The sequence below is a fragment of the Carlito syrichta genome, unplaced genomic scaffold, assembly GCF_000164805.1.
Source record: "Carlito syrichta isolate Samal-C Ts95f unplaced genomic scaffold, Tarsius_syrichta-2.0.1 Scaffold314365, whole genome shotgun sequence".
NCBI lineage: Eukaryota > Metazoa > Chordata > Mammalia > Primates > Tarsiidae > Carlito > Carlito syrichta.
Genome location: NW_007258461.1, coordinates 17,399 through 43,140, shown reverse-complemented (window position 1 = coordinate 43,140; position 25,742 = coordinate 17,399). Strand labels below are relative to the sequence as shown.

The 25,742-nt window shown below is 50.2% G+C and overlaps 1 protein-coding gene across 1 annotated transcript in view; it reads left to right on the top strand.

Annotated features, from left to right (window-relative positions):
- Nucleotides 1-17,712: 17,712 nt before the first annotated feature.
- OPN1LW (opsin 1, long wave sensitive) overlaps nucleotides 17,713-25,742 on the top strand; it is a 17,479-nt gene continuing 9,449 nt past the window's right edge. The window contains exons 1-2 of the mRNA XM_008071543.1: nucleotides 17,713-17,900; nucleotides 24,542-24,838. Of these exons, the coding sequence (XP_008069734.1) occupies nucleotides 17,789-17,900; nucleotides 24,542-24,838 (409 nt within the window). The 5' untranslated portion in view covers nucleotides 17,713-17,788. The remainder of the gene's footprint in view (nucleotides 17,901-24,541; nucleotides 24,839-25,742) is intronic.

The following is a 25,742-nucleotide window of genomic DNA, read 5'->3' as shown; positions in this document are numbered from 1 at the left end:
AGGAGCGGCCACTGCACTTCAGTCTGGGCGACAGAGTGAGACTCCAATCAAAAAAAAAAAAAAAGAACTAATGAACAAATTCAGTAGTCACAGGATACAAAAATCAATAGTATTTCTATATTCTAATGGTGAACTATATCAAAAAGAAATCAAGAAAAATGGCCAGGCGTAGTGGCTCATGCCTATATTCCCAGCACTTTGGGAGGCCGAGGCAGGGGGACCCCTTGAGACCAGGAGTTCAAGACCCACGTGGACAACATAACACGATTCCATCTCCACAAAACATTAAAAAAATAGCTGGGTATGGTGGTGCATACCTGCAGGTCCAGCTACTCATGAGGCTGCGGCGGGAAGATCAGTGGAGTCTATGTCTTTGAAGCTATGGTGAGATATGATTGCACCACTGCCCTCAGCCTGGGCAACAAAGCAAGACCCTGTCTCTAAAAACTTTTTTTTTTTACTTAATTTTATTATAAAGATGTGGGTTACAAGTCAGGATTAGGTACATAAGTAATCTAAGTGCAGGTGAAGTTTGGGCCTCCAACTGGTTTTCACTTCCTCTGGTTTAGGAACAGGTACCCTTTGTGTTGTCTAAAAACTTAAAAAAGAGAGAAAGAAATCAAGAAAACAGTTCCATTTACAATTGCTACAAAATTTTAAGATACCCAGAAATAAACTTAGCCAAGAGGGTGGAAGAAAACTATAAAACATTTGTGGAAGAAGTTAAAGAAGACACACACAAATGCAAATATATCCTATGTTCATGGACTAGAAGAATTACTATTGTTAAAATGGCTCTGCTACCCATAGCAATTTACAGATTCAATGCAATCCCTATAAAAATGCCAATGACATTCTTCACAAAAATAAACAGTCTTCAAATTCATATAGAGCCACAAAAGACCCCAAAATAGACAAAGAATCCTGAGCAAAAAGAATAAAGCTGGAGGCAACACACTATCTGACTTCAAAACACACTGCAAGGCTGTAGTGACCAAAACAGCATGGGACTGGCATAAAAACAGACACATTGACCAAATGAACAGACTAGAGAGCCCAGAAGTAACTCATGCATATCCAAACAACTGATTTTTGACAAAACTGCCAAGAACACGTGCCTTGGGAAAAAGACAATCTTTTCAATAAATGGTGCTGGAAAAATAGGATAGTCGTATGCAGAAGAATGAGACCAGATCCCTATCTCTCACCATATACAAAAATCAACTTAGGATGGATTAAAGATCTAAATATAAAACCCCAAACTATGAAACAACGAGAAGAAAACAGAAATCCTTTCTGACATTGGACTGGGAAAGATTTTTACAGTTAGACCTCAAGGTGAAGGAAACAAAAGCAGAAACAGACAAATGGAATTGCATCCAACCGAAAAGCTCTTGCATAGCAAAGGAAACAATTAACAAAATGAAGAGATAATCTACAGAACGGAAGAAAATATTTGTGAACTATACATCTGACAAGGGGTTAATAACCACAATATATAAGGACTTTCAAAAATTCAACAATAGTGCTCGCTTCAGCAGCGCATATACTAAAACTGAGCAAGGATGATATGCAAATTTGTGAAGCATTCCATATTTTTGAACAACAGCAAAATAACCTGACTTCCAACAATAAAAAATTCAACAATAAATTCAACAATTAAAAAAATGGATTTAAAAATGGACACAAAACCTTAATAGGCATTTCTCAAAAGAAGACATATAAATGACCAACAGATACATGAGAAAATGCTCAATATTGAATATGCAAAGTTAAGACCAGTATGAGATATCATTTCACTCCAATTAAAAAGGCTATTATTAAAAAGACAAAAGAAAACGTGTTGATGGGGATGTGAAGAACAGAGAACACTTTGCTGTTGGTGGGATTGTAAATTAGTATAGTCACTGTGGAAAATGCTATGGGCATTCGTCAAGAAATTAAAAATAGAATGAACTACCATATAATCCAGCAATCCCACTACTGGATATACATCCAAAGGAAATGAAATTGATGTCAGGCCGGGCTCGGTGGCTCAGCCTGTAATCCCAGCACTTTGGGAGGCCGAGGCAAGTGGAATGCCCGAGCCCGCAGGTTTGAGACCAGTCCAGGCAACTTGGTGAGACTTCATCTCTACAATAAAAAAATGAAAAATTAGCCATCCTTGGTAACTTGCGCTGTAGTTCCGGCTATTTAGAAGGCTGAGGCAGAAGGATCACCGGAGCCCAGCGGGTCGACGCTGGGATGGTCATGAGCATGCCACTGCACTCCAGTTTGGGTGATAGAGTGAGATTCCAATTCAAAACAGAAAGAAAGAAAGAAGGAAACTGATATGTCAAAGAGATCTGCTCTCACACGTTTACTGCAGCATTATTTACCACAGTCAAGATATGGAATCAACCCAAGTGTCCAACGGTAGACGGATGGATAAAGACAACGTGTTAAATATGCACCATGGAATACTATTCAGTCATAAAGAAATAAAATCCTGTCATTTGCAACAACACGGGTAAACCCGCAGGACATCATATCAAGTGAAATAAGCCACGCACAGAAAGACAAATACCACATTATCTCACTCATATGTGGAATTCAAACAAAAAGTTGATATCACAGAAACCGAGAGTAGAATAGTGGTCACCAGAGACTGGCAGGGGTCGGGGTAGGAGAGGATTAGTCCACAGTACAAAATGTTAATTAGATAGGAGGAATAAGTTCTGGTGTTTCAATGCACAGTAGAATGGCAATATTTAACAATAAGTTATTGTATATTACAAAATAGCTAGAAGAGAGGCTTCTGAAAGCTCTCACCACAAAAAAATGATAAATGAATGAGGTGATGGATGCACTTAATAATCTGATTAGATCATTACGGGTGGAAACACCAAATTGGACCTCATAAATATGTACAATCACAACGTGTCAATTAAAGTCAAGAAATTAACCTAAAATTCCAAGTTTCTTCTTCCTCCTCCATGAGGAAAAGCCTTGAACAAATTAAATTGTTTTGCCAATTTTCATGTAAAAGATAGCTCTCTGTCTTCTCTCCAGCTTTATCCCAGTATAAATGCAAAAACAGAATGCAAACACTGCCTCTTTGTTTCTGCAAGATTTGAGGTATATTATTAATTTCTTACAAGAAAATTGATTAAATGGATCTTTCTAACATTATAATACTTATCTTACAGATCACTTCTTACACAAAATATCTAAGGTCATGTAAATGTAAGTACATGAGTTAAACCAAACTGTTAAAATAATTAATATCTGTATTTTAAAAATCAATTCTTTTGAACTTCCAACAATAGCAGTAATTACGTAGCCCTCAAAGTTACTCCATTTTTTAAACTAAATGAAGTTTTAAAGTGCCATATTTCTCTGTCAAATTTTTATTCATCATAGGGCCAGGCGCAGTGGCTCACGCCTATGTTCCCAGCACTCTGGGAGGCAGAGGTGAGAGGACTGCCTGAACCCAGGGGTTCGAGACCAGCCTGGGCAACTTGGCAGGACCTTGTCTCTACAATAAATTAAAAAATCCGCCGGGCATGGTGGTGTGTGCCTGTAGTTCCAGCTACTTGGAAGGATGAGGCAGAAGGATCACTTGAGCCCGGCAGGCCGAGGCCGTGGTGGCCATGAGTGTGTCACGGCACTTCAGCCTGGGGGAAAGAGTGAGATGCTGCTCAAAAAAAAAATTTTTTAAAATTCATCAACTGTGATCATATTGTTCTTCAATGTCAACTTACTATAATTTCCAAGATTCCCTAATCTATTGACTGAGAGACATTCGGTGAATAATAAATAGTGAGTGACCTTTACCTGGACAATCTCCAAAGGAATGGAAATTCATAAAGACGGAGTATGAAAAAGCACACAGTTATTTTTTTTTTTGAGTCAGAATCTCACTCTGTCGCCCAGGCTGGAGTGTAATAGCACACTCATGGCCACACCAGTGTCGACCTGCTGGGCCCAGGCGATCCTTCCACCTCAGCCTTCCAAGTAGCCAGAACTACAGGTGCGCGCTACCATGTCCGGTTAATTTTGTTTGAAATATTGTAGAGATGAGGTCTCACCAAGTTGCCCACGCTGGTCTCGAATCCCTGGGCTCGGGCAATCCTCTCGCCTCGGCCTCTCAAAGTGCAGGGATTACAGGCTTGAGGCCACCACGCCCGGTCACACAGTTATTTTTTACTTATGAATTCTTGTTTATGCATAAACACAGTGGTTCCTCATAACACTCAAATTAAATCCAGAAAGTCACTATAGTATAAACATTGTTTTGTGCTGTGCCTGATTTTTAAAATTCTACTTTAAAACCTAAAGTCTTTTTTTTTTTGAGTCAGAGTCTCACTCTGTCGCCCAGGCTGGAGTGCAGGGGCACGCTCATGGCCACTGCAACCTCGACCTGCTGGACCCAGGTGATCCTTCCTCCTTAGCCTTCCAAGTAGCTGGAACCACGGGCATGTGCCACCACCCCCAGCTAATTTTTTGATTTTTTGTAGAGATGAGGTCTCACCAAGTTGCCCAGGCTGGTCTCAAACCCCTGGGCTCAGGCAGTTCTCTTGCCTCTGCCTCCCAAAGTGCTGGGATGACAGGCGTGAGCCACCACGCCTGGCCTAAAACCTAAAGTCTTAAAGCGTGAGGTAATATCAGTGCTGGAGCATCTTTTACTGTGACTGTGTTGGAAGTGAATAGTTACAAAAATACACATGTAAGTGTACTAAGTCCATAGATATTTTAGAAGCTTCGTTACAGAGTGGAGAGGCCTGGGTACACAGAAGAAAAAGGTCCTTAAGTAACGGATATATTTTCAACCCTGGGCATTCTACCTAGAGCCTGAGGTTTTCCCCCACTCTCCTAGGAACTGAAAGCTCCCCAGATTCTCATCACAGGGGTGTTTGATGCCGCACCTCGGCATGATTAATTTATAACTATGGCCAGTTATAAGAAAACAATCCAACGAAACACAGAGCAAAGGCTCTTCCTTCGTGGGGGAGCTGAAATTCCTACTGGTGATCACGTTACTTTCTCCTGTGGGTTGTTATCACACATGGTGACTCTGGTTACACTGTGAAGGCCATGGCGTTTCTTGTTCTAGGGCACCTGGGCTCCTATCTTAAGCAACTGACAGTCTCCTCTGGTGACTCCCTTCGATACCGGCCTTCTTCAAGGGCAGTCCTCAAACTATGCTGACAAGGGTCTTCACATCACGGCGTTTGGCGAACGGCTTCTTGGGAGTACCAAGCTTCGCCTTTTGCCTGGCTTGGGTAACCCATTGTACGGTACCTGCGGCTGAAGGCAGGGTGTCAGGAATAATGAGGCATGATTAGAATGCCTCACAGCTACTAAAAGCAACTCAATCGGAGTGTAAAAGCTACCCTGTACACTTATTAAAATGTCATTCATCTAGATATGCTTTGGAAGTACTGATACATGCTGAAATTTGGATACATCTCAAAAACACTATGCTCAGTGAAAGAAGCCAGGCACAAAATCCACATGATGTGTGATTCATTTTATACCAAATAGCCATAATAGGTAAATGCATAGTTACAGTAAGCAGATTAGGGACTGCAGCTGAGTGGAACTATGGTTTCTATTAGGGATGACGAAAATTTTCTGGAGCTAGACAGTGGTGACGGCGGCCCAACATTGCAAATGTACGAAATGCCACCGAGTTATACACTTTACAATGGTTAGCTTTATGTGATGTGGATTTCACCTCAACTGAAAAGCACAACATGTGTTGGTAATTGCATAACTTCTTGGGATGAATTTTAAAATGCTTTTTTTGATGCGAGGGCTAGCGCAATGACTTCTTACCTTCCGGAAGACGGTATTCCGAGGTTTAAGATCTCCTCGTCTGCTAATAGCTTTAGTGGCACACAAAATGGAGCTTGTCGGGCCCGAGGTAGCTAGAAACAAAAGACGCAGCAGGACGGCGTCATGGTGTACCGCATCCACACCGAGGTTTGACAACATGGACACCAACACTTAGAAAGCGGCGGTGCCACTGTCATAGACCCACACTTTCCCCTATCAGAGATCCCCGTGCCGAAGGTATAACGACGGGATGGCTGCCACAATCGCTCCCATGCTGACTGTCCTTTTGCAATATTACTCAGCACTCTTCCCAACGAGAGGCAGAGTCTACTTCTCCTTCTCTTGAGTCAGAGCTGGCCCCGTGACTTGTTTTGATGAAGAGAATGCGAGAGAAGTGTCATCGGGTGCTCCAAGGCTAGGCCATAGGCGTCTTTGCAGCTTCTGAGTTTGCCCCCGCTTGAGAGGCCGAATGGAGAGAGAGGCCCCGAGGACGAGATGCCACGTGAAGGAGACTGACATGACCCAGCTAACGGCCAGCACCAACTGCCAGACATGGGGCTTAGCATGGGTGTTCCAGCCTTGGCGAAGCTCCCAGCTGAATGACGTCATGCGAGTGACCCCCGGCCAACAGAGCCACCCCTCATGGGTCAGTCAACACAAACTCCGAAGAACTAACGAGTTGTTATTTCAAGCCACTAAGTTTGGGGGCGTCTCGTTAAGCAGCACTACAACATTTGAGATCCAGACCAAACGCGGAGTGTGTGGCAAACTCTGGGGAATAGCCTGCAGCCTGAAAATCCTGGCAGACTCAACGTGTAGAGGACCTCAGGCTCAAAATTCCTATCCCATATCCGTCCAAGCAGGTGACTTCCTGGGACAGACTGCTGGTCCAGGACCAGTGGACTGAGTAATGGCTACGTGGGATTTTCAGGGAAAAAGTGAAACTGATGAGGGAGAGCCAGTCCTGGAATATCCTTTGGCATTGTCCTTAGTGTTCCATGAGGGGGGACCCCCCAAAACTCAGGAATTTATTTATAAAAAGTTGTGTATGTATTGTTACAGGTTTAAACTTCAGTCACCTTCAAAGTACTCTCTGTTGGATGCAACACACCAAGAGACACTTTTCCCACTGCTCAAAACAGTCTGTGAACTCATCAACTCTGCTGCCTTTCAGTGCTTCTGCCGTGTTATGTTTCACCTCTTCCACACTGACAAAACGTTTCCCTTTGAGGACTTTTTTTCATCCCAGAAAACAACAAAAAAAGTCCCTCTGGGACAGATGGGTGAATAGGGAAGGAGGGAGGGTGAGGAGACACAGGGGTCATGAAATGGGCAAACTCGCTGAAAGAATCTCCAAAAAAACCAGAAAGAATCACTGAAGCCCAATGCAGCCTCTCACAACACACTAGCTGGTGCACGGGTGCCAGTGGGTTCCTAGAACACTCCCCTAGCGGGGGAAGCCTACACCACAAGGGACCAGTCCTCCGAAAAGTAACTCCGTTGTGTGTGTGTGTGTGTGTCGTCTCCGGTATATCGTTTGGGTGAAGCCTCAGAAAACCACGACTGTCTTTGATAGAGTTTGGGTTGAAAGCATATTAATCTTGGCTTCCGTCCCTTCAAATGATCATAACACTTGCAGCTGACCCCAGGACTAGTTTTATAAGGAGCCGGCAGGGAACTTGACCGATGTGGGCTGGCGTGGCTCATTCCTGAGCACTGCAGAACGTCCACCCACCCGATCCCAGTGAGGTCTCTCGCCCTCCAAGCTATAATTGGGTACATCAGATTTGCAATGACAATCTTGCCAGAAATGTTGCTTGGAAAAGGTAAAGCTCAAATAACCAGCCTCACAGAACAGGGACGGAACTCGACAGGAGGAGGAAATGGACTGGAGCCTACACCCCCGGGCGGAAAGGGCACAGCCTCTCCAAGAGGTAATCACTCTTACAGAGGTGTGGGGACAAGCTTTCTGTTCTGTCTCCCCCAAATCAAAGGGGGTACAAACATTTCTAGAGCAATGGCAACAAAAATATCTCTTGCTGCACTGTGTACGAAAGGTGGGAAGGAGAAAGGCAATACCCACAACAAAAACAACCAATGCCCGAACTACAGGAAGAAGCTGCGGTTTAAACCGGTCTGCCTCGGGCATCCGTTGGAAATTTCGTCCCTACTGTAGCGTCCAGAAGAGTTAAAATGAAACACAATTCACTGGACCGGAAATTGAATAAATGATCTTAATACAAAAATGATCATGAAGACAGTGCGATTGCAGGAATGACACTGAACTGTAGACTTAATGGTTAAGATGGTAAGTTTTGCGTTATGTGTAGTTTGCCACAATTTTTAAAAGCTTTTAGAAAATAAAAAGAGGTTTGGGGGTTCAGGCAACAACACGGGAACGGATGAGCCCCCTCTCCCCAAGTACACCGTGCGCGACACCAGGAAGCAGAGACAACCGCCAGTGACGGGGACAGTGGAGTGACGGGGACAGACGAAACCAGAAGAAACTGTACGATCAGAGGCCACTAGGGTGTGGCAAGGTGGGGGAGGAGTACAAAGGGTCCCAGCGGTCCCCGAGACGCACCGACCGGGATCCACCCCCGCAGGACACGCCCCAGCCCTGCCTAGGGTCACCTGTGGGCAGATCTGAGCAGGATCACGGTGGCAACCGGAGCTGGCGGAGGGACGCAAAAGGCGCCGAACTCCAGAGCGGCCCTTGGCGGCCGCGCGGAGGGGTCTAGATGCGCCAGGGGCGCGGCGCCGCCAGCAGAGGGCGCCCGGGAGCCGAGAAAGCCGCGAGCCACCCGGGCCATTCCCCAGTCCCCAAGGGCTCCCGTGCTGAGGGCTGGCAGTCAGAGAAAGAGAAGGCGGTCCCGTCTCAACAGTCAAACAAGAGCAAACAGAAGCCAACAGAAGCCAACGTGCTGCTTTGTACCAAGAGTCTCCCTCTCCCCAAGCGAAAGGTCTCAGCAGCCCAGAAGCTTCCCAGAAACAGGCTTGAACCCGCTGAGTGGCAGGCTTTCACAGGCTCGGGGTGTCTGACTCCGTCCCTGGCAGGAATTGCTTTGTGAGGCCCCCGTGTCCCGCTGGCGCGTCCCTGCCGGTTTATGACACAGTAGAGATGCTCCAGGCTCACCTTGCATGTCTTCTGACAGACAGTGCCCGGAAATACGCGGATAATATCGACTTGACACGTGCATATTTCAAACGGTGGGTTCGCACGGATTTCTCATTCATCTGCTCTGTGGCATCTGTCTTCTTCCCCTTGCCCTGAAGATCGCGATCCATGGAGCTAATCGCTTCTTTTCTCTGTCCTACAGTATGAAGAACCGGGTTTGAACATCATGCCAACGTACAAACAGAAGCCTGCGCCTGGGGAGGGGAACGCAGACCCTGCCGCAGGCGCCGAGTGGTGCGAGGCGCGCTTTCCTCCCAGCCTCCCAGCTGAGGGTCTGTCTGGACCTCCGCGGGTGAGGGTGCCCCCCAAAACTCAAGGGAGTTCAGAAGAAGTGACTGGGCCCAACCTAGCTTCAAGCTCGAAGTGAAATAAACGCATGGTGGGCCTGCCTGGAGTTCGGCAGAAACATAGCACACACTTTTTGGCTTTGCCTTCATTGAACTTTGCTACTTTTTTTTTTTTTTTTAGTCGGGGGTCTCACTCTGTGGCCCATGCTGGAGTGCAGTGGCGTGATCATGGCTCACCACAGCCTCAAGCTCCAGGGCTCAAGTGATCCTTCTGCTTCAGTCTCCTGAGTAGCTAGGACTACAGGAGCACGCTACCACGCCCACCTAACTAAGGCTGAGGCGGAAGGATCGCGGGACCCCGGCAGGCCGAGTCTGTGGTGGCCGGGAGTGGCCACTGCACTCCAGTCTGGGTGGCGGAGTGAGACTCCAACTCAAAAAATAAAAAAAATTTGGTTGTAGAGATGAGGTCTCCCTATGTTGCCTAGACTGGTCTGAAACTCCTGGCCTCAAGTAATCCTCCCAATTTAGCTGCCCAAAGTGCTGGGATTACAGGTGTGAGCCATCACACCCAGCCAGTATGTGTCTTTTTATTTATGACTGGCTTTGGGGACTATATCTTTTGGAAGAATATGTCTTTATGACTAAATATGAAATAGTTTAATTGCAGTGGAAATTCAGTTTAATGCTGAATTACATTGTTAATATGGATTAGATTTGGAAATAAAACTTTTTTCAAACCAATGAAGAAAAATTTATTTAAAAATACAAAGAAAAAGAACCTCATCTCTACACATACACACACACACACACACAAATTAGCCAGGTGTGGTGGCACACGCCTGTAGTCCCAGCGACTTGGGAGGCTGAGATGAGAAGGATCACTTGAGCCCAGGAGGTCGTGGGTGCGGTGAGCCATTATGGTGCCATTGCACTTCAGCCTGGGTGACAGAGTGAGACCTCAACTCAAAAAAATAAAAATGCAAAGAAAAAGAAATGAAGAAAAAAAAAAAAAAAAAAACGAAATCCCAACAGGTTTTTCTGGAGTAAAATTTCCTTTTCTTTTTTTATTCTATGTTTCCGTGAATGGAGTGCAATTTCATAATACTGTGAACTAACCAAACTTTGTGTTTCTTCTCTGTGGTGGTCATGTGACTACCACAGCCAGCTGAACTGGGCTGGAGGCGTGACAAGTTTTAATCCTTTCACACTTTGGCTATTTGCACCAAAACTTTGCAGCTGTCACGAGTTGCTTTTGTTTGTTAGTGTGGGAATAAAGACCTCTGAGGATGAGCCAAAAGTCGGGGAATCACTGGTGAAGATGGTACAAAAAAGACACATCCAGGCTCAAATCAATTTAAACCTTTGTGTGGGTCAGAAGCAGAAGAGACATTTTCTTTGTGGACGGGTTTGAAATCACGGATTCCACGACTTTAAAAACAGGTACAGAGTTCTTCAGATTTTGTATTTTTTTCTTTTCTGAGCCCATTTTGGTAAGTGTTTTTCTTTTCTTTCTTTCTTTTTTTTTTTTTTTTTGAGTAAGAATCTCACTCTGTTGCCCAGCTAGAGTGCAGTGGCATGCTCACAGCCACCACAGCCTTGACCTGTTGAGCTCATGTGATCCTTCCCCCTCAGCCTTCCAAGTAGCTGGAAGCACAGGCATGCACTATCAAGCCTGGCTAATTTGTAAATTTATTGTAGAGACAAGGTCTCGCTAAGTTGCCCAGGATGGTCTCGAACCCCTGGACTCAGGCAATCCTCTCACCTCTGCCTCCCAAGGTGCTGGGATTACAGGCATGAACCACCACGCCTGGTTGGTGTTTTTCTAAGGGTTTGTCCATTTCATCTGAATGTTCACATGAATTGGGATAAAGTTGTGCATAATATTCTCTTTAATAATGTCTACGGACCTGAGGCGAGGGCCTGTCATTGGTTATCTATGATTTCTTGATGCTCACACCCTCTCTCCATGAGCCAACACTGCTCATGGCCTTGACTTCTCAGCTGAGGACAACTTCATCCTTGGAGTTGGCCTTGACTCCTCCCTTCCTCGAAGTGCTTCCACCTAAGCCACCAGAAATCCTGTTGGCTCTATCTGCAAAAGATCTCCGTGTCTGCCACCTCTCACCGCCCTACTGCCCTCTCCATGATGGGAAGCCATGGTTGTCTCTCAACAGGGTCACCACAGTCGCCCCGCACCTGGTCTCCCTGCTTCTGCCCTGGCCTCTCTAGCTCGCAGACGGTCGCCACAGGGAGTTTGTTAGAATCTATGTCAGATTGCGTCACTTTTATTTCAAAATCATACCATGCTCCGCCTTCCATCAGGGTGAAAATGGCCTCCAGGCCACGCGTGATCTGGCCTCCACCCCTTCCGGCCTTTCTTCCTCCTCCTCACCAACCCTGCATTCTACTCCAGTCACCCTGGCCTCCTCGCTGGTCCTTCAACAGCCAGGCACACTCCTGCCCCAGGGCCTTTGCACGTGCTCGTTCCCCTCTTGGGATGCCTTCCTCTCTCTCTGCACGGCTCCCTCCCACTCTCCTTCCCTCAAGTCTCTCTCACATGTCTCAGAGAGGCCCATCCTGATGCCCTAGGAAACGGGCACCCTTCCTTGCCCACCCCAGCACCCCCAGACTTCACATCCCGTGATCTCGACTTATTTCTCATGGATGTCTTTTCTGCGGGATGGCCGCTGTAGCTGCAAGAGGACAGGGGTCTCCATCAGTCGCGGAAATACCCCAGGGGCCCAGAACAGTGCCTGGCCCTAAAAAGGCACTTACCAAGTATCTGTTGGACGAATTGTTGGCTGAGTTTTCTGCCCCAAAGACTGTGCTAAGACTCTTCCAAAGGATGATCTCATGTAAGCCTTACCGCAAGCAAACGTCATCCCCAACTTCCTGATGAGGACACGGCGCTCTAGAGGCGGTGACCCCCTTGCTCAAGGTCACAGAGTGCGGACGTGCAGCATCCACACTCCATGACCTTGAGCGGACGGAAGGACAGGGACTCGGGAGGCCTGCAGCACACAGGGAGAGATTATGGGGCTGAGCTGAGAGTGTCGAGACTCCACCGAGGGGGGAGCAGGTTTGGGTGAGGAAAATCCCATAGTTGTCAGGCTCTGAGGTGAGTGATTCAGGACACAGCGGGCCATTCAACAGAAATGGGAAACAGCCTGGCTGTCGTCTTGTGACTTGACATCCGGCGTGTGCTTACGGATCTCTGAGGGCTTCGGGCGGGGAGGCCGCTTCGAACAAGGTAGGAAAGTCAGAGACCAAAGGGAAACAGACATACTTAACCACATGAAAATGAAAAGTCAATGGATGGAAATCTATTCTAAATTCAAAGTCCAAGGCAATGGCGGATCTTTCCAGACATTATGCTAAGTGACATGGGCCAGATGCAAAAGGACAGATACTGTAGGATTTCACCTCTATGCAGTCCCAAGTTCATCAAGAGTAGAAGGGTGAGCCGGGCTCGGTGGCTCAGCCTGTCATCCCGCGCCTTTGGGAGGCTGAGGTGAGTGGATGGCCTGAGCCCGCGGGTTCGTGACCCGCCTGGGCAACTTGGCGAGACCTCATCTCTACAATAAATCAAAAAAATGAGCCGGGCGTGGACTACAGGTAGCGCGCGCCTGTAGTTCCAGCGACTCGGAAGGCTGAGGCGGAAGGATCGCCGGAGCCCGGCAGGTCGAGGCTGCGGTGGCCGGGAGCGGCCCTGCACTCCGGTCTGGGCGACAGAGTGAGACTCCGACTCAAAAAAAAAAAGAGTAGAAGGGTGGGCGCCAGGGCCTGAGGGGGTGGGAATGGGGAGTTAGGGTTCAATGGGGACGGAGCGTCAGCTCGGGCAGACGAAAGGAGTTCCTGAGTGGACTTCCTACCAGTCGACTGCACACTTACAACCGGCTAAGATGGTACATTCCGGTATGTGTATTTTATCACGATTAAAAACGTGCCAAAGGCAGATGGCCAAATGGTTCCTTGTCCTGTAGCTGTGGCAGCCCCTGGCTGGCCACGACAAAGCCCCTGGCCGGCTGGAGCCGGATCAAGGTGACAAGGCAGCCCCCATAACTGCCAATCGGCTCTCCTGCGTGGAGTCACTTCGGAGTAGTCGGCTTAGCGACAAGTCTGACATCTAATCTTCCAGCCTGGCTGCACCCCAAGTGGCAGCGCGGGCGGGAGTCCCCGGGCCGGGCAGAGGGCTGTTTGGTCTCCGCCCGAGGGCCCTCTTTGCCCGGCTGGGGGACAGGGCGAGGAGCTCCTCCGCCTCCTTCAGTTCCCCCCTCTTCCCCCACATTCTCACCCCACCCCCTCGTTCTTCGTTTCCCTCCTGGGCGCCCCCTCCTCTTCCACCTACTCTTTTGCAAGAGTGTGGGACCACGAATGAGCTTCCACTTGGCCTGGGAACACACGTGCCCTCACAGGTGCTGGCTGACTTTCTAGGACACTAAGCTGCTTTAAGCTAAAATGGGGCCTGATCTTCTGTTAGCCCTAATCATCAATTAGCAGAAAGGGCGAGGGCCTGGAATTCAGCGCCTTTCTCGGCTCTCTCCTGCCTCTGCCGCCTCCACTCTTCTTCCAGGGATCTCGAGGTATTGGTGGGATTGCACTGAGCTCAGTCATTAGCGTAATCCTGGACAAGGGCAGGCAGGACAGGCAGAGGCCCAACTCCAGGGCTCAAGTGACAGGCAGAGGCCCAACTCCAGGGCTCAAGCGAGGCTTGACACCCTGCTCTGCTTCTGCCAGAGCCCCACTTAGAGGGCACTCCGCATTCTCAAAGGGTGTCCGAACAACATGGCGGCCCTGGATGCCTGAGGCCGCCTCATGGAGGGCCAGGCTCAACTGGTTAGCTCCCCTTTGACAGAAGGGGAATCCAGGCCCAGAGGGAGGGATTGCCCTGCCCAAGGCCAACCAGTCAGTTCATGGTGGTGCCAGGACAAGGTTGACCAGCCATCCCATGCTCGGAAGGAACCTGGACAGACAGACGATCTCAGAAGAGGCCCGCTTCGGGGTCTCACATACTTAGATCCTCTGATTCTTTCACCCTGCTGGGAACGTGCAGGTCAAGCTCTCTGAGACCCCAGAGGAGAGAAGAGCATGGACCTGGAACTCACAACGACCTGGGGTGGCGTTCTAGGGACTTGACCTTGTTCCATCAAACTACATTGTGAGGCCTGTGGCCTGGGACACAGCTCAGGCATCTCATCTGTAAACAGGGACATGCTTGCCTTCCGGCATTCACCAGTCTCCACTAGCCTGGCCCAGTGAAGGCTCCTGCGGGGGTCTTAGGTGGAGCATGGCCAACATCTGCAAAACTTGTGGGTAGGCCACTGCTGTGGCTCACACCTGTAATCCCAGCACTTTGGGAGGCCAAGGCAGGAGGATCGCTTGAGCCCCGGAGTCTGAGACCAGCCTGGGCAACATAGCGAGACCTCGTCTCTACAAAAAGAAAGATAAAATAAAGTTATCCAGGCCCGGTGGTGCCTATAGTCCCAGCTACTCAGCAGGCTGAGGCGGAAGGGTTACCTGAGCTCAGCGAGTCGAGGCTGTAGCGAGTCATGATCGTGCCACTGCACTCCAGCCTGGGCAACACAGTGAGACCACAACAAAAAACAAAACAATAACAACCAAAGAAACCTCAGAGCAGCCAGAGTTGTCGGGAGGATCTTCTTGCAGGGAGGACCTGACCAGACCCTACAAGAGCACTTAGCTGAAAGACAAAGAGTCCGGGCTCGGTGGCTCAGCCTGTCATCCCGCGCCTCTGGGAGGCTGAGGTGAGTGGATTGCCTGAGCCCGCGGGTTCGAGACCCGCCTGGGCAGCGAGGCCTCATCTGTACAATAAATCAAAAATCAGCCGGGCGTGGTAGCACACGCCTGTAGTTCCGGCTACTCGGAAGGCGGAGGCGGAAGGATCGCCGGAGCCCAGCAGGTCGAGGCTGCGGTGGCCAGGAGCGGCCGCTGCGCTCCAGTCTGGGCGACCGAGTGAGACGTCAACTCAAAAAAAAAAAAAAAAAGACAAAAAGAGAAAAAACACTTGGCAGTTTCATCTATTCACGTCACCACCTTCCATCCACAGAACTTGCCTGTCCTTCCAAGGGGGACCCCAAACACCTAGAATCCTACGGTATTTGTCCTTTTGTAACTGGCTGATTTCGCTAAGCACAATGTACTCAGGGGTCAGCTACGTTGCGTCATGTCTCAGAATTTTCTCCCATTGATGGACGTTTGGGTTGTTCCCACGTTTTGGCTGTTGTGAATAATGCTGCTATGACCTGGGTGTGCAGCTAGCTCTCTGAGACTCTGCTTTCAACTCCTTTGGGCATACTCCCAGGAGTGGACTTGCTGGGTCCTAAGGAAAGTCTGTGTTTAATTTTTTGAGGAGCTGCCAAACTCTTTTCCACAGTGGCTGCACCATCACAATCTAATTTTAGAACATTTTTATCACCTACCAAGGATTCCCAGGACCCATTTAAGGAGTCACTCTTCATTTCCCCTCCTCCCCCAATCCTGGCAACAACTACTCTGCTTTCTGTCTCTGTGGAGTGGCCTGTTTTGGATATTTCAAACGGAGTCACATATTATGTGGCCCTTGGCGTCTGGCCCCTATCGCTGAGCATGACGGGTCTGAGGTTTGTCCATATTGTAGCATAGATCAGTACCTCATCCCTTGTTATGGCCAAATAGTATTCCATTACATGGATAAACCACTCTTTGCTTATTAATTATTCTGTCAATGGATTTTTGGGTTGTTTATTCTGGTTTGTTGTGAATAGTGATGCTATGAATAATCATGTGTGAGTTTTGTTTGTTTGTTGCGTGTTTTGGAGTCAGAATTTCACTCTGTCACCTGGGCTGGAGTGCAGTGGCATGATCATGGCTCACTGCAGCCTCCACTTCCCAGGCTCAAGCCTTCCTTCTGCCTCAGCCTCCACACCCAGCTAATTTTTTTCACTTTTTGTAGACACGTGGTTTTGCTATGTTGCCCAGTCTGGTCTCAAACTCCTGGGCTCAAGTGACCCTCTTGCCTCAGCCTCCCAAGGCACTGGGCTTACAGGTAAGAGCCCCCAACGCCCAGCCTCAAATGCAAGTTTTTGCGTGGACATATGTTTTCAGTTCTCTTGGGTCTACAGGAGTCAGTGAAAGGGCAGCTCACCGGGTGCTGTTGGGTATCGAGCTCAGCTTTCTAGGCTGTCAAGTGGGCCCTGGCAAGCCTGTTGCTTGAACTCTTTCTTTCTCCTCTACGTAGAGCCCCTAACCTGGTACCTGGCCCGGGGCAGGTAGCGACTGAAGTTCAAGGCCATCCTTGCTACGGTGGCCAAGCTGGGGCTCCACATGGCTCTGGTCCTCGGTGTGGCAGCCAAGACTTTCCCCTGTGCCCCCAGGAGAGGTCATAGTGCCAGGACCCTTGAGGGGAGCCAGGCGTGCTGAAGAATCGTGGCGTTGAGAACGGGCCTGAGGTCATGAGCCCACATCTTGATTTTGCTGAGCTTAAAGAGCCAACCAACCCAGAGGCGGTCCTGACGGCAGCCGGATTGGGGGCTGCGTAGGGGGGGCTGGTGGAAGCCAGGAGAGGCGACGCGCTCTTGAGGGAGGACTATGGAGGGGACACAGGAGTCCTGGGATGGAAACTAAGGTGAGGCTACAGAACTGGGCATTAACAGATCGTCGGTGTCCTGCCAAGCATGCAGCCAGCAGCAGCCAGACCGCTGTGGGTGAAGAGGACGGCAGAGGCAGCCCGCCTGGAACAGCCTGTCAGGCGGGAGACTGGTCGGGCAGCCCGAGGAAAGGGCGTGAACTCAGAGCAAGGGAGACTTGAGCAGGCAGGAGCTGAGTGCCCCGGGGTGCCTGGGAGGGCCCGGCTGAGCACCCTGGGGGCCGAAGGAGCCGCAGCCCCTGGGGAGCAAGGGGGAGGGAGGGAAGCGGAGTTCCCCACAGGGCCACACAGTCAGGGCCTGTCCCCGCCATGTGGAGGAGGAAGACCCGCAGGCACGGATCCCGTCTGTTTGGGCCCTCTGAGGTGGTCTGCCCCATGGGGAGGCCCCAGGGCCAGCCTCAGCCCTGAAAAGTCTCCAGGGCTTTCAAGAGAACCAGAGAAGGCTGACTTGGGCTTCGCTTCCCCACCCACACCCCATCGGCAAATCCTGATCCTTGGGTCCACCTGACCTAAAAGTAGGACCCAAGTGGAAGGGAACAGAGGACACACAAGCACCAGCGAGGGCCGCAGCGGCTCCTGCGGCACCTCCACCGGCCTTGGGGGGCTGGGGGGGCGTCTGAGTTTGGTTCCCAGCAAATCCCTCTGAGCCGCCCTTGAGGGCTCGCCTCAGAGCAGGAAGCGAGGGGCGGGAGGAGGAGGTCTAAGTCTCAGGCCCAATTAAGAGATCAGATGGTGCAGGGTCTGGGAGCTTTTAAGGTGAGGAGGCCCGGGTTGATCCCACAGGCTGGTATAAAGCGCTGGGACCCCCGGGCAACACGTCAGGGCTGGAGGCTGTCAGGGCCAGGGTATTCCACAGCCATGGCCCAGCAGTGGAGCCTCCAAAGGCTCGCAGGCCGGCATCCCCAGGACAGCTATGAGGACAGCACCCAGTCGAGCATCTTCGTGTACACCAACAGCAATTCCACCAGAGGTGAGCAAGCTGGCTGTACTGGGGGCCACTGGCCACCCGGGGAGTCTCTTCTCTGCACATCCCTCCCCGCCGAGAAAGTCTTCTCCTTCGGCTTTTATGACGAATGGGGTGGGGGTCTTTGCCCAATATAAAAGGACGCCATACTATCGGAGATGAAGTTTTGTTTCTTGAATTGGAGCCTCACTCTGTTGCCCAGGCTGGAGTGTAGTGGTACGACCGCGATCACAGCTCACTGCGGCTTTGACCTCCCGGGCTCAGGTGATCCTTCCCCCTCAGCCTTCGGAGTAGCTGGGACCATGTGCAGGCACTACCACACCTGGCTAATTCTTCTATTTTTTGTAGAGACAAGGTTTCACCGTGTTGCCTAGGCTGGTCTCGAACTCCTGGGCTCAAGCAATCCTCTCGCCGCGGCCTCCTAAAGTTCTGGTATTACAGGCGTGAGGCACCACGCCCAGCCAAAGATGCTTTTTCAGACCACATAGGCATCTCGGATCCTTTGAGAATCTGGGGCCTGAGATGAGTTTACGAGCGCTTCCTTTGTGGTCCCTAGATCATCGTGTACATTGCTGGTGAGCTGTCATTGTAGGAAAATACCCGGAGCTGCCTGGGTAAGGAGCCAGGCCTGTCTTTATGTCTGGAAGCCAGAAGGAGGCAAACACAGAGGCTGGAGGGTGACCCTAAGCAGCACAGTAACACGCCCAAGGGAGGCAGGCAGGCCTGCCTGCCCCAGAGGGGGAAGCTGGTGAAGACAGCAACAGAGAGTAAGAAACTTCTAGAACTTTAGGGTCTGAAGAGACTGTGGCAGTCAGCTTGTCCGACATCTGGGCAGAAGACGCTTGCTCGGGGCCGAGGGCAGCCTTTCTGTTTGGGGCAGTCCTGGGAGAGAGGGCTCAGGCCCAATAGGAAGTTGAACACTCATCAGGTTGGCCCGAGTTCTGCCCTTTGGAGTTGCCTGATCAGAAAGCTTTACTCGTGGGCCCTTCAGAAGCTGAGGACGCTAGTGATCCCCCCGCCCCCGGCCCTCTCCCAGGGCCCCTCCTCCAAACCAAAGACCTTTGGGGCTTGCAGACTGGGGTTTCCAGAAGCCACAGCAGCTCCTGGAGCTGGCAACGTCCCGTTGTGGGATGACCAGGAATGAGTGCCGATTAGTGACAGGGTTCTTGGAGTAAACTGGCTGAGTGCCTTGCGGTTCCCCTCAACATGGCCGTCTGTGCCCCAGAACTTCTTCGGCAGAGACGCCATCCTCTTTCCCTGGAGACGCCCAGTCTTCATCAATGCATGAGACTCTTTTGTCCAAATGTTGGGGTGGGTTTTTTCACAAAACTTCAAGCATCTACCAGAGTGGAGGGAAGGCTGTAATGGGCCCCAGCCCCCGTCACTCAGCTTCCACCGTCTCTCTTATGTAACCTGTACATCCAAGATGTCACATCTTTTCCTCTGCAGATCTTCTGTATATACCACTAAGAGAAAAAGGCTCTTTTAAAATCACAATGGGAGCCAGGCTCGGTGGCTCAGCCTGTAATCCCAGCGCTTTGGGAGGATGAGGTGAGTGGATTGCGTGAGCCCGTGGGTTCGAGACCCGCCTGGGCAACTTGGCGAGACCTCATCTCTACAATAAAATCAAAAATTAGCCGGGCGTGGTAGCGCGCGCCTGTGGTTTCAGCTACTCGGAAGGCTGAGGCGGAAGGATCGCCGGAGCCCAGCAGGTCGAGGCTGCGGTGGCCGGGAGCGGCCACTGCACTCCAGTCTGGGCGACAGAGTGAGACTCCAACTCAAAAAAAAAAAAAAAATCACAATGGGTTTTACATATCTCACACCATCACACCTAAAGGTGTAACAATATTTCCTGAGTATCTTCAAGTATCTCAGTCAGCATTCAAAAAATGTCATGCATATTTTCTTTTCTTTTTTTTTGAGTCGGAGTCTCACTCCGTCTCCCAGGCTGGAGGGCAGTGGCATACTCACGGACACCCCAGCGTCGATCTGCTGGGCTCAGGCGATCCTTCTGCCTCAGCCTTCCAAGTAGCTGGAACTGCAGGCACACGCTACCACACCCAGCTAAGTTTTTTTTATTTTTTGTAGAGACGAGGGCTTGCCAAGTTGCCTGGGCTGATCAAGTTGCCTGGGCTGGTCTCGAACCCGCGGGCTCAGGCAATCCACTCACCTCGGCCTCCCAAAGTGCTGGGATTACAGGCTGAGCCACCGAGCCCAGGCAATGGATATTTTCAGTGTGCTTGAATCAGGGCTCAAATAAGGTCCACAATTCAGATGGAGTGAGATGTCTTGTTTTTGGTTTTTTTTTTTCATTTAGAGGCTCTCCCTCTATCTCCTTGCAATTTATTTGTTGAAAGAAACAAGTGGCTCACTTAGCATGCGCCTCCAACCTTGTCATGATCACTTCTCTGGTACTTGAAGGTCTGATCAGAGGCAAGTTGGGTTTGTTGGTGTGTTTCGGCCTTATGAGGGGAGCATCTCTTTTCCTGGGTGTTGGCAGCTACAGAAGCTCTGTGCTCAGACCGGTTAAACTCTCGGGATGCAAAATGATGATGTTCCGACCCCTTGCCCTGTCTTCATCTCTTAGCTAGAACAACACGCATTCATTTCTACTATTGGCTTCCACAGTGGAACAGTGGGTGTGAGAGGTAGGGTAAGTGTGTGATTCTTTCCTTTTATTTCTCCGTTTTCAAAATAATGCCGTAGTTTACCAGTGGATGCCAGTGGGTTTTACATATGTGTCTCCTGTCTCTCCCACTACCAATCCTGTTCTCACGGGCTTTGGTAGAATTCAAACTCGAATATCATATAATCACTCATTGGCTTCAGCTCACAACACACACACAATAGTCTCAGCATAATGATGCCAACATTACCACCAATAATATGATTACCCCAAGCTTCACACCTCTATAGACCTTTTCTTTTCTTTTCTTTTTTTTTTTTTGAGTCGGTGTCTCACTCTGTCACCCAGACTGGAGTGCAGTGGCCGCTCCCGGCCCCTGCAGCCTCAACCTGCTGGGCTCCGGCAATCCTTCTGTCTCAACCTTCCAAGTAGCTGGAACCACAGGCGTGCGCTACCACGCCCGGCTAATTTCTTTGATTTATTGTAGAGATGAGGTCTCGCCAAGTTGCCCAGGTGGGTCTCGAACCCTCAGGATCAGGCAATCCACTCACCTCAGCCTCCCAAAGCACGGGATTACAGACTGAGCCACCAAGCCTGGCTCTATAGGCCTTTTCAATCTCAGTGGATATGCCACTAGGTCGCGTAGTCAAACCACTGTGTTTCAAGTCCCTTAGAATAGTCCTTCTTTGTGATCATGCCTCCGAGTAGAAATGCATTTAGGTTCATTTCTTTCATTTTTGATTTTCAGGGATTGCTTTTCAAGATTTAATTTTGTTTTCCTAATTATGTAACAAAATAGTTACAAGCTTCCAGATTAGAATCTAGAAAAGTAAGGTGTATTTGAAGAAGTCTCGCTTCTCTGTGTTCCCCCCTCCCCGATTCCCTCCTGCATGTGTTTCTTTTTTCTTTTTCTTTTTTCTTTTGTAGTTGGAGTCTCACTCCTTCGCTATGCTGAAGTGCAGTGGCATGCATGCTCACGGCCACCCCAGCGTCAACCTGCTGGGCTCCAGTGATCCTTCTGCCTCAGCCTTCCAAGTAGCTGGAACCACAGACACACGCTACTATGCCCAGCTACATTTTTTTTTATTATAGAGATGAGATCTCAACAAGTTGCCCAGGCTGGTCTCGAACCCGTAGGCTCAGGCAATCCACTCACCTCGTCCTCCCAAAGTGCTGCGATTACAGGCTGAGCCACCAAGCCTGCCCACGTGTGTTTCTTATAATCACTTTGCCTGGGAGTTGACTTTGATTCTCTTGCTTGTTTCTTCACGCAATCAGTTCCAGAACTTTCAGGAGGGAGGGGAAGGCTGGGACACCCGCTCTGGTTGCTCTGCTGGGTGCTGCTGTCCCCTCCCATACGGCTGCTCGGGCCTGCTCTCTCTTTTGCCTCTTGTCCCTGCCCTGCCCAGTTTGGACTCCATTGGTCATCAAGGAAGGGGACTGGCGGCCTTGTTACAAGAGGTTGCGGTACCTAGATTGTTCTAGCCCCTTGCTCTTGTCTACACACTGGAGTGTTCCGAACACCTCCCAGTTTCAGCTGCTCTTGCCACATTAACCTGCAGTCGACAATGTGGGGGTTCTCTGTTCCTGGGTCCACCAGCAATCCCATTGCTTCACTCTGTCCTTTCTACACAGAGACTGACAGCACTCAGGTCTCGAGGTGTCAATGGTCTGTCCCTAATGTTCATGTTGGGGTTTCCTGGGGAATGAATGAGGCCCACACACAGGGAAGCAGAGGCCTCAGGGATCGAATTGTGCCATGGGTGAGATCCATCTGTCTCTCCTAGCCATAACCAGGAAATTCTCATTTTTCGTAAGCTGGTTTGAGTTGGGCTTTTGTAACACACAAAATCTTGATAATTGGGGACTCCCCGTGGACGTTTTGCTGGGCATGCCAAGAGGCCTTATATGGCAGTGGGGACTGTGGCTTGCAACCCCTTCATGTATTCTGCCAAAACTGATGGTGGTGAAGAAAGGTCCTTCTAACACAAAAGGTGCAGAGCCACTGTATCATAAAAAATCCCGTGTGAATTTGCCAGGACTGCCTCGACAGAGCATCAGCATCTGAGGGGCTTTGACAACAGGAACGGATGGTCTCCCACTTCTGGAGACTGGAACCCTAAGGTCAAGGTGTCAGCAGGGTGGGCTCCTTCCAGAGGCTCTGAGAGAAAATGCATTCCAGGCCTCTCTCCTGGCTTCTGGTGGTTGCCAGTCATCTGTGGCGCTCCTTGGCTTGTGGAACATCACCCCCGATCTCTGTCTCCATCTTCACGTGATGTTCTCTGTGGCGAGCAAACATCCTCTCTCTGTAATGACATAGTCATGCTGGATCAGGGCCCAGCCTAGTGATCTCATCTTGATCACTTCTGTGAAGGGCCTATCTTCAAATATAGTCACATTCTCAGATACTGGGGTTAGAATTCCAACATATGAATTTGGGTAGGGACACAATTCAATTCATAACACATTCGTTCATTAGTTCACTTAGTCATTCATTTTCTGAGTATCTATCGTGTGCTGGATACTCTGTGTGAAGATGGGTGAGTCACAGTCTCTGGTGAGGAAGGCGACTTGTATTTGTGTCTCAGTGTAGCTGCTATAAGAAGTCATCATTCAGCCGGGCTCGGTGGCTCAGCCTGCCATCCCGTGCCTTTGGGAGGCTGAGGTGAGTGGATTGCCTGAGCCCGCGGGTTCGAGACTGCCTGGGCAGCGAGACCTCATCTCTACAATAAATAAAAAAAAAAAAAAATTAGCTGGGTGTGGTAGCGCGTGCCTGTAGTTCCAGCTACTCGGAAGGCTGAGGCGGAAGGATCGCTGGAGCCCAGCAGGTCGAGGCTGCGGTGGCCGGGAGTGGCCACTGCCCTCCAGTCTGGGCGACAGAGTGAGACTCCAACTCAAAACAAAAAACAAAAAAAGAAGTCATCATTCATTGGGTGACTTTGAAACACCAGAAACGTATTTCTCAGAGTTCTGGAAGCTGGAAGTCAGGGAACTAGCATGGTAGGCTCTGGTGAGGGCCTGCTTCCCAATGGCAGACTACCAACTTCTCATTGTGTTCTCTCATGGTAGAAGGAGAGCTATAGAACTCTCTAATAATGCTTTAAAAAATTTTTTAAACTAAAATAATTCTTTTTGAGATGGAATCTCACTACATCGCCCAAGCTGGCCTCGAACTCCTGGGCTCAAGCAGTCCTCTCGCCTCAGCCTCCCCAGTAGCTGGGACTACAGGTATGAGCCACCGCGCTGACTTCTAGGGCCTCTTTATAAAAGCACTAATCTACTCCAGCCTGGACAACAGAATGAGACCATGATTTCAAAACAACAACAACAATACAAATCTTCCATTGAAATTCAAGAAAACAAACTAAAAGCACTAATCCCCTTCATGAAGGCCCTGCTTGCTCCACTCACGTGGCCTCATCACCTCCCAAAGGCCTCACCTCCCAACACTATCGCCTTGGGGTAAAGATTTCAACATAGGGATTTGTGGAGGGACACACACATTCAGACCTCAATGACTGGTAATTCCAGTCCCTGGTAGAAAGTGGTGGAGGTGAGTGGTGGACCACCCAAAGGGGTGAGCTGCCGTCCGCTGGGGAATCTGTAAAGGCTTTGGAAGGCAAATCCGTCTGAGCTGGGCTTTACACTCTCAAAGGGTTTGTCCATGGAAGGACAGGGAGTAGAGAAGCAAGGATGCGCACATGTCACTCCAGGGGTGACACGGTGTACTGGAAGTGCGGCATCCACTGGGGAGGGGGACACAAGGCCCCATGGAGACGATGAGGAGTCAAGTTCAAGGTTTCTGTACGGGTGGCCAGCAGGCTCTGGCTTCTGGCTTGAGAGATGGGATGGAGGGAGATAGTCTGAGAAAGGGCAGAGAGGGAAGGAGCTGACTACAATGGCGAGGGTGGTGGGCTGGAGGGAGGCTCTGGTGGAATAGGGACGGTGGCATCGAGTACCGGTGAGGATAGGTGACGCTACTGCTCAGCTCCTGTCTGTCCTCTGTACCTCCTGCCTCCAGACCCCTTCGAAGGCCCCAATTACCACATCGCCCCCAGATGGGTGTACCATGTTACCAGCATCTGGATGATCTTTGTGGTCATTGCATCCACCTTCACTAACGGGCTTGTGCTGGCGGCCACCATGAGGTTCAAGAAGCTGCGCCACCCTCTGAATTGGATCCTGGTGAACTTGGCAGTCGCTGACCTAGCGGAGACCATCATCGCCAGCACCATCAGCGTCGTGAACCAGATCTACGGCTACTTTGTGCTAGGCCACCCTCTGTGTGTCCTGGAGGGCTACACCGTCTCCCTGTGTGGTAAGCCAGTCGGGGCCCGGGCTCTGAGGAGACCCAGCCTGCTGCGCTAAGGGAAACCCCAAGGTGCAAACCCCAAGGTGCGCCCTGGTGCACACGTGTGAGGCCAAGTGTGAAGGGAGACAGATCCACGGAGACGCTGGGCCAGGTTATCCCAGGAGTTGCGGGAGAGGCTCGCAGGGTTATGGAAGCTTCCATCTGAGCACCCACCTCAAATTCAGCTCATTTGAGTCCAGCCCATCCTGAGATCTTACTCACGAGACAGGCTCTGCCCGGGGAGGGCCAGTTTGGGGCTGTGGGAGCTGGCACGGGAGGAGACAGATACAGAGCCAGATAATTCCAGATCAGTATGGGAGGGGCGGGCTCTGGGCACCCTGGACAGAACTCCACCCCACATCAGGGATACCACCCCCTCAGCTCACTCTTCCTGGGGGAAGACACAGTTCCCATGAAGCTGGCAGGAACTAGGCAGCTAGGTCCCACGTCCCCATCCTCAGTATTTCTGTGTGCCACGATTCCGCTCAAGTCAACAAATGGTGGTCAAGAAGTACCCGTGTGCCAGGCTCTGTGGTGAGGAAGGGGCCTTATGCCCAGATAGTGACCACGTGGTGCCATCATCAGATCTCTTAAGAAGGGGGCGGGAGCTGGGCTCGGTGGCTCAGCCTGTAATCCTGCGCCTTTGGGAGGCTGAGGTGAGTGGATTGCCTGAGCCTGCGGGTTCAAGACCCGCCCGGGGAACTTGGTGAGCCCTCATCTCTACAATAAATAAAAAAGAAAAAATTTAGCCGGGTGTGGTAGCGCGCGCCTGTAATTCCAGCTACTTGGAAGACGGAGGCGGAGGGATCGCTGGAGCCCAGCAGGTCGAGGCTGCGGTGGCCAGGCGCTGCCACTGCACTCCAGTCTGGGC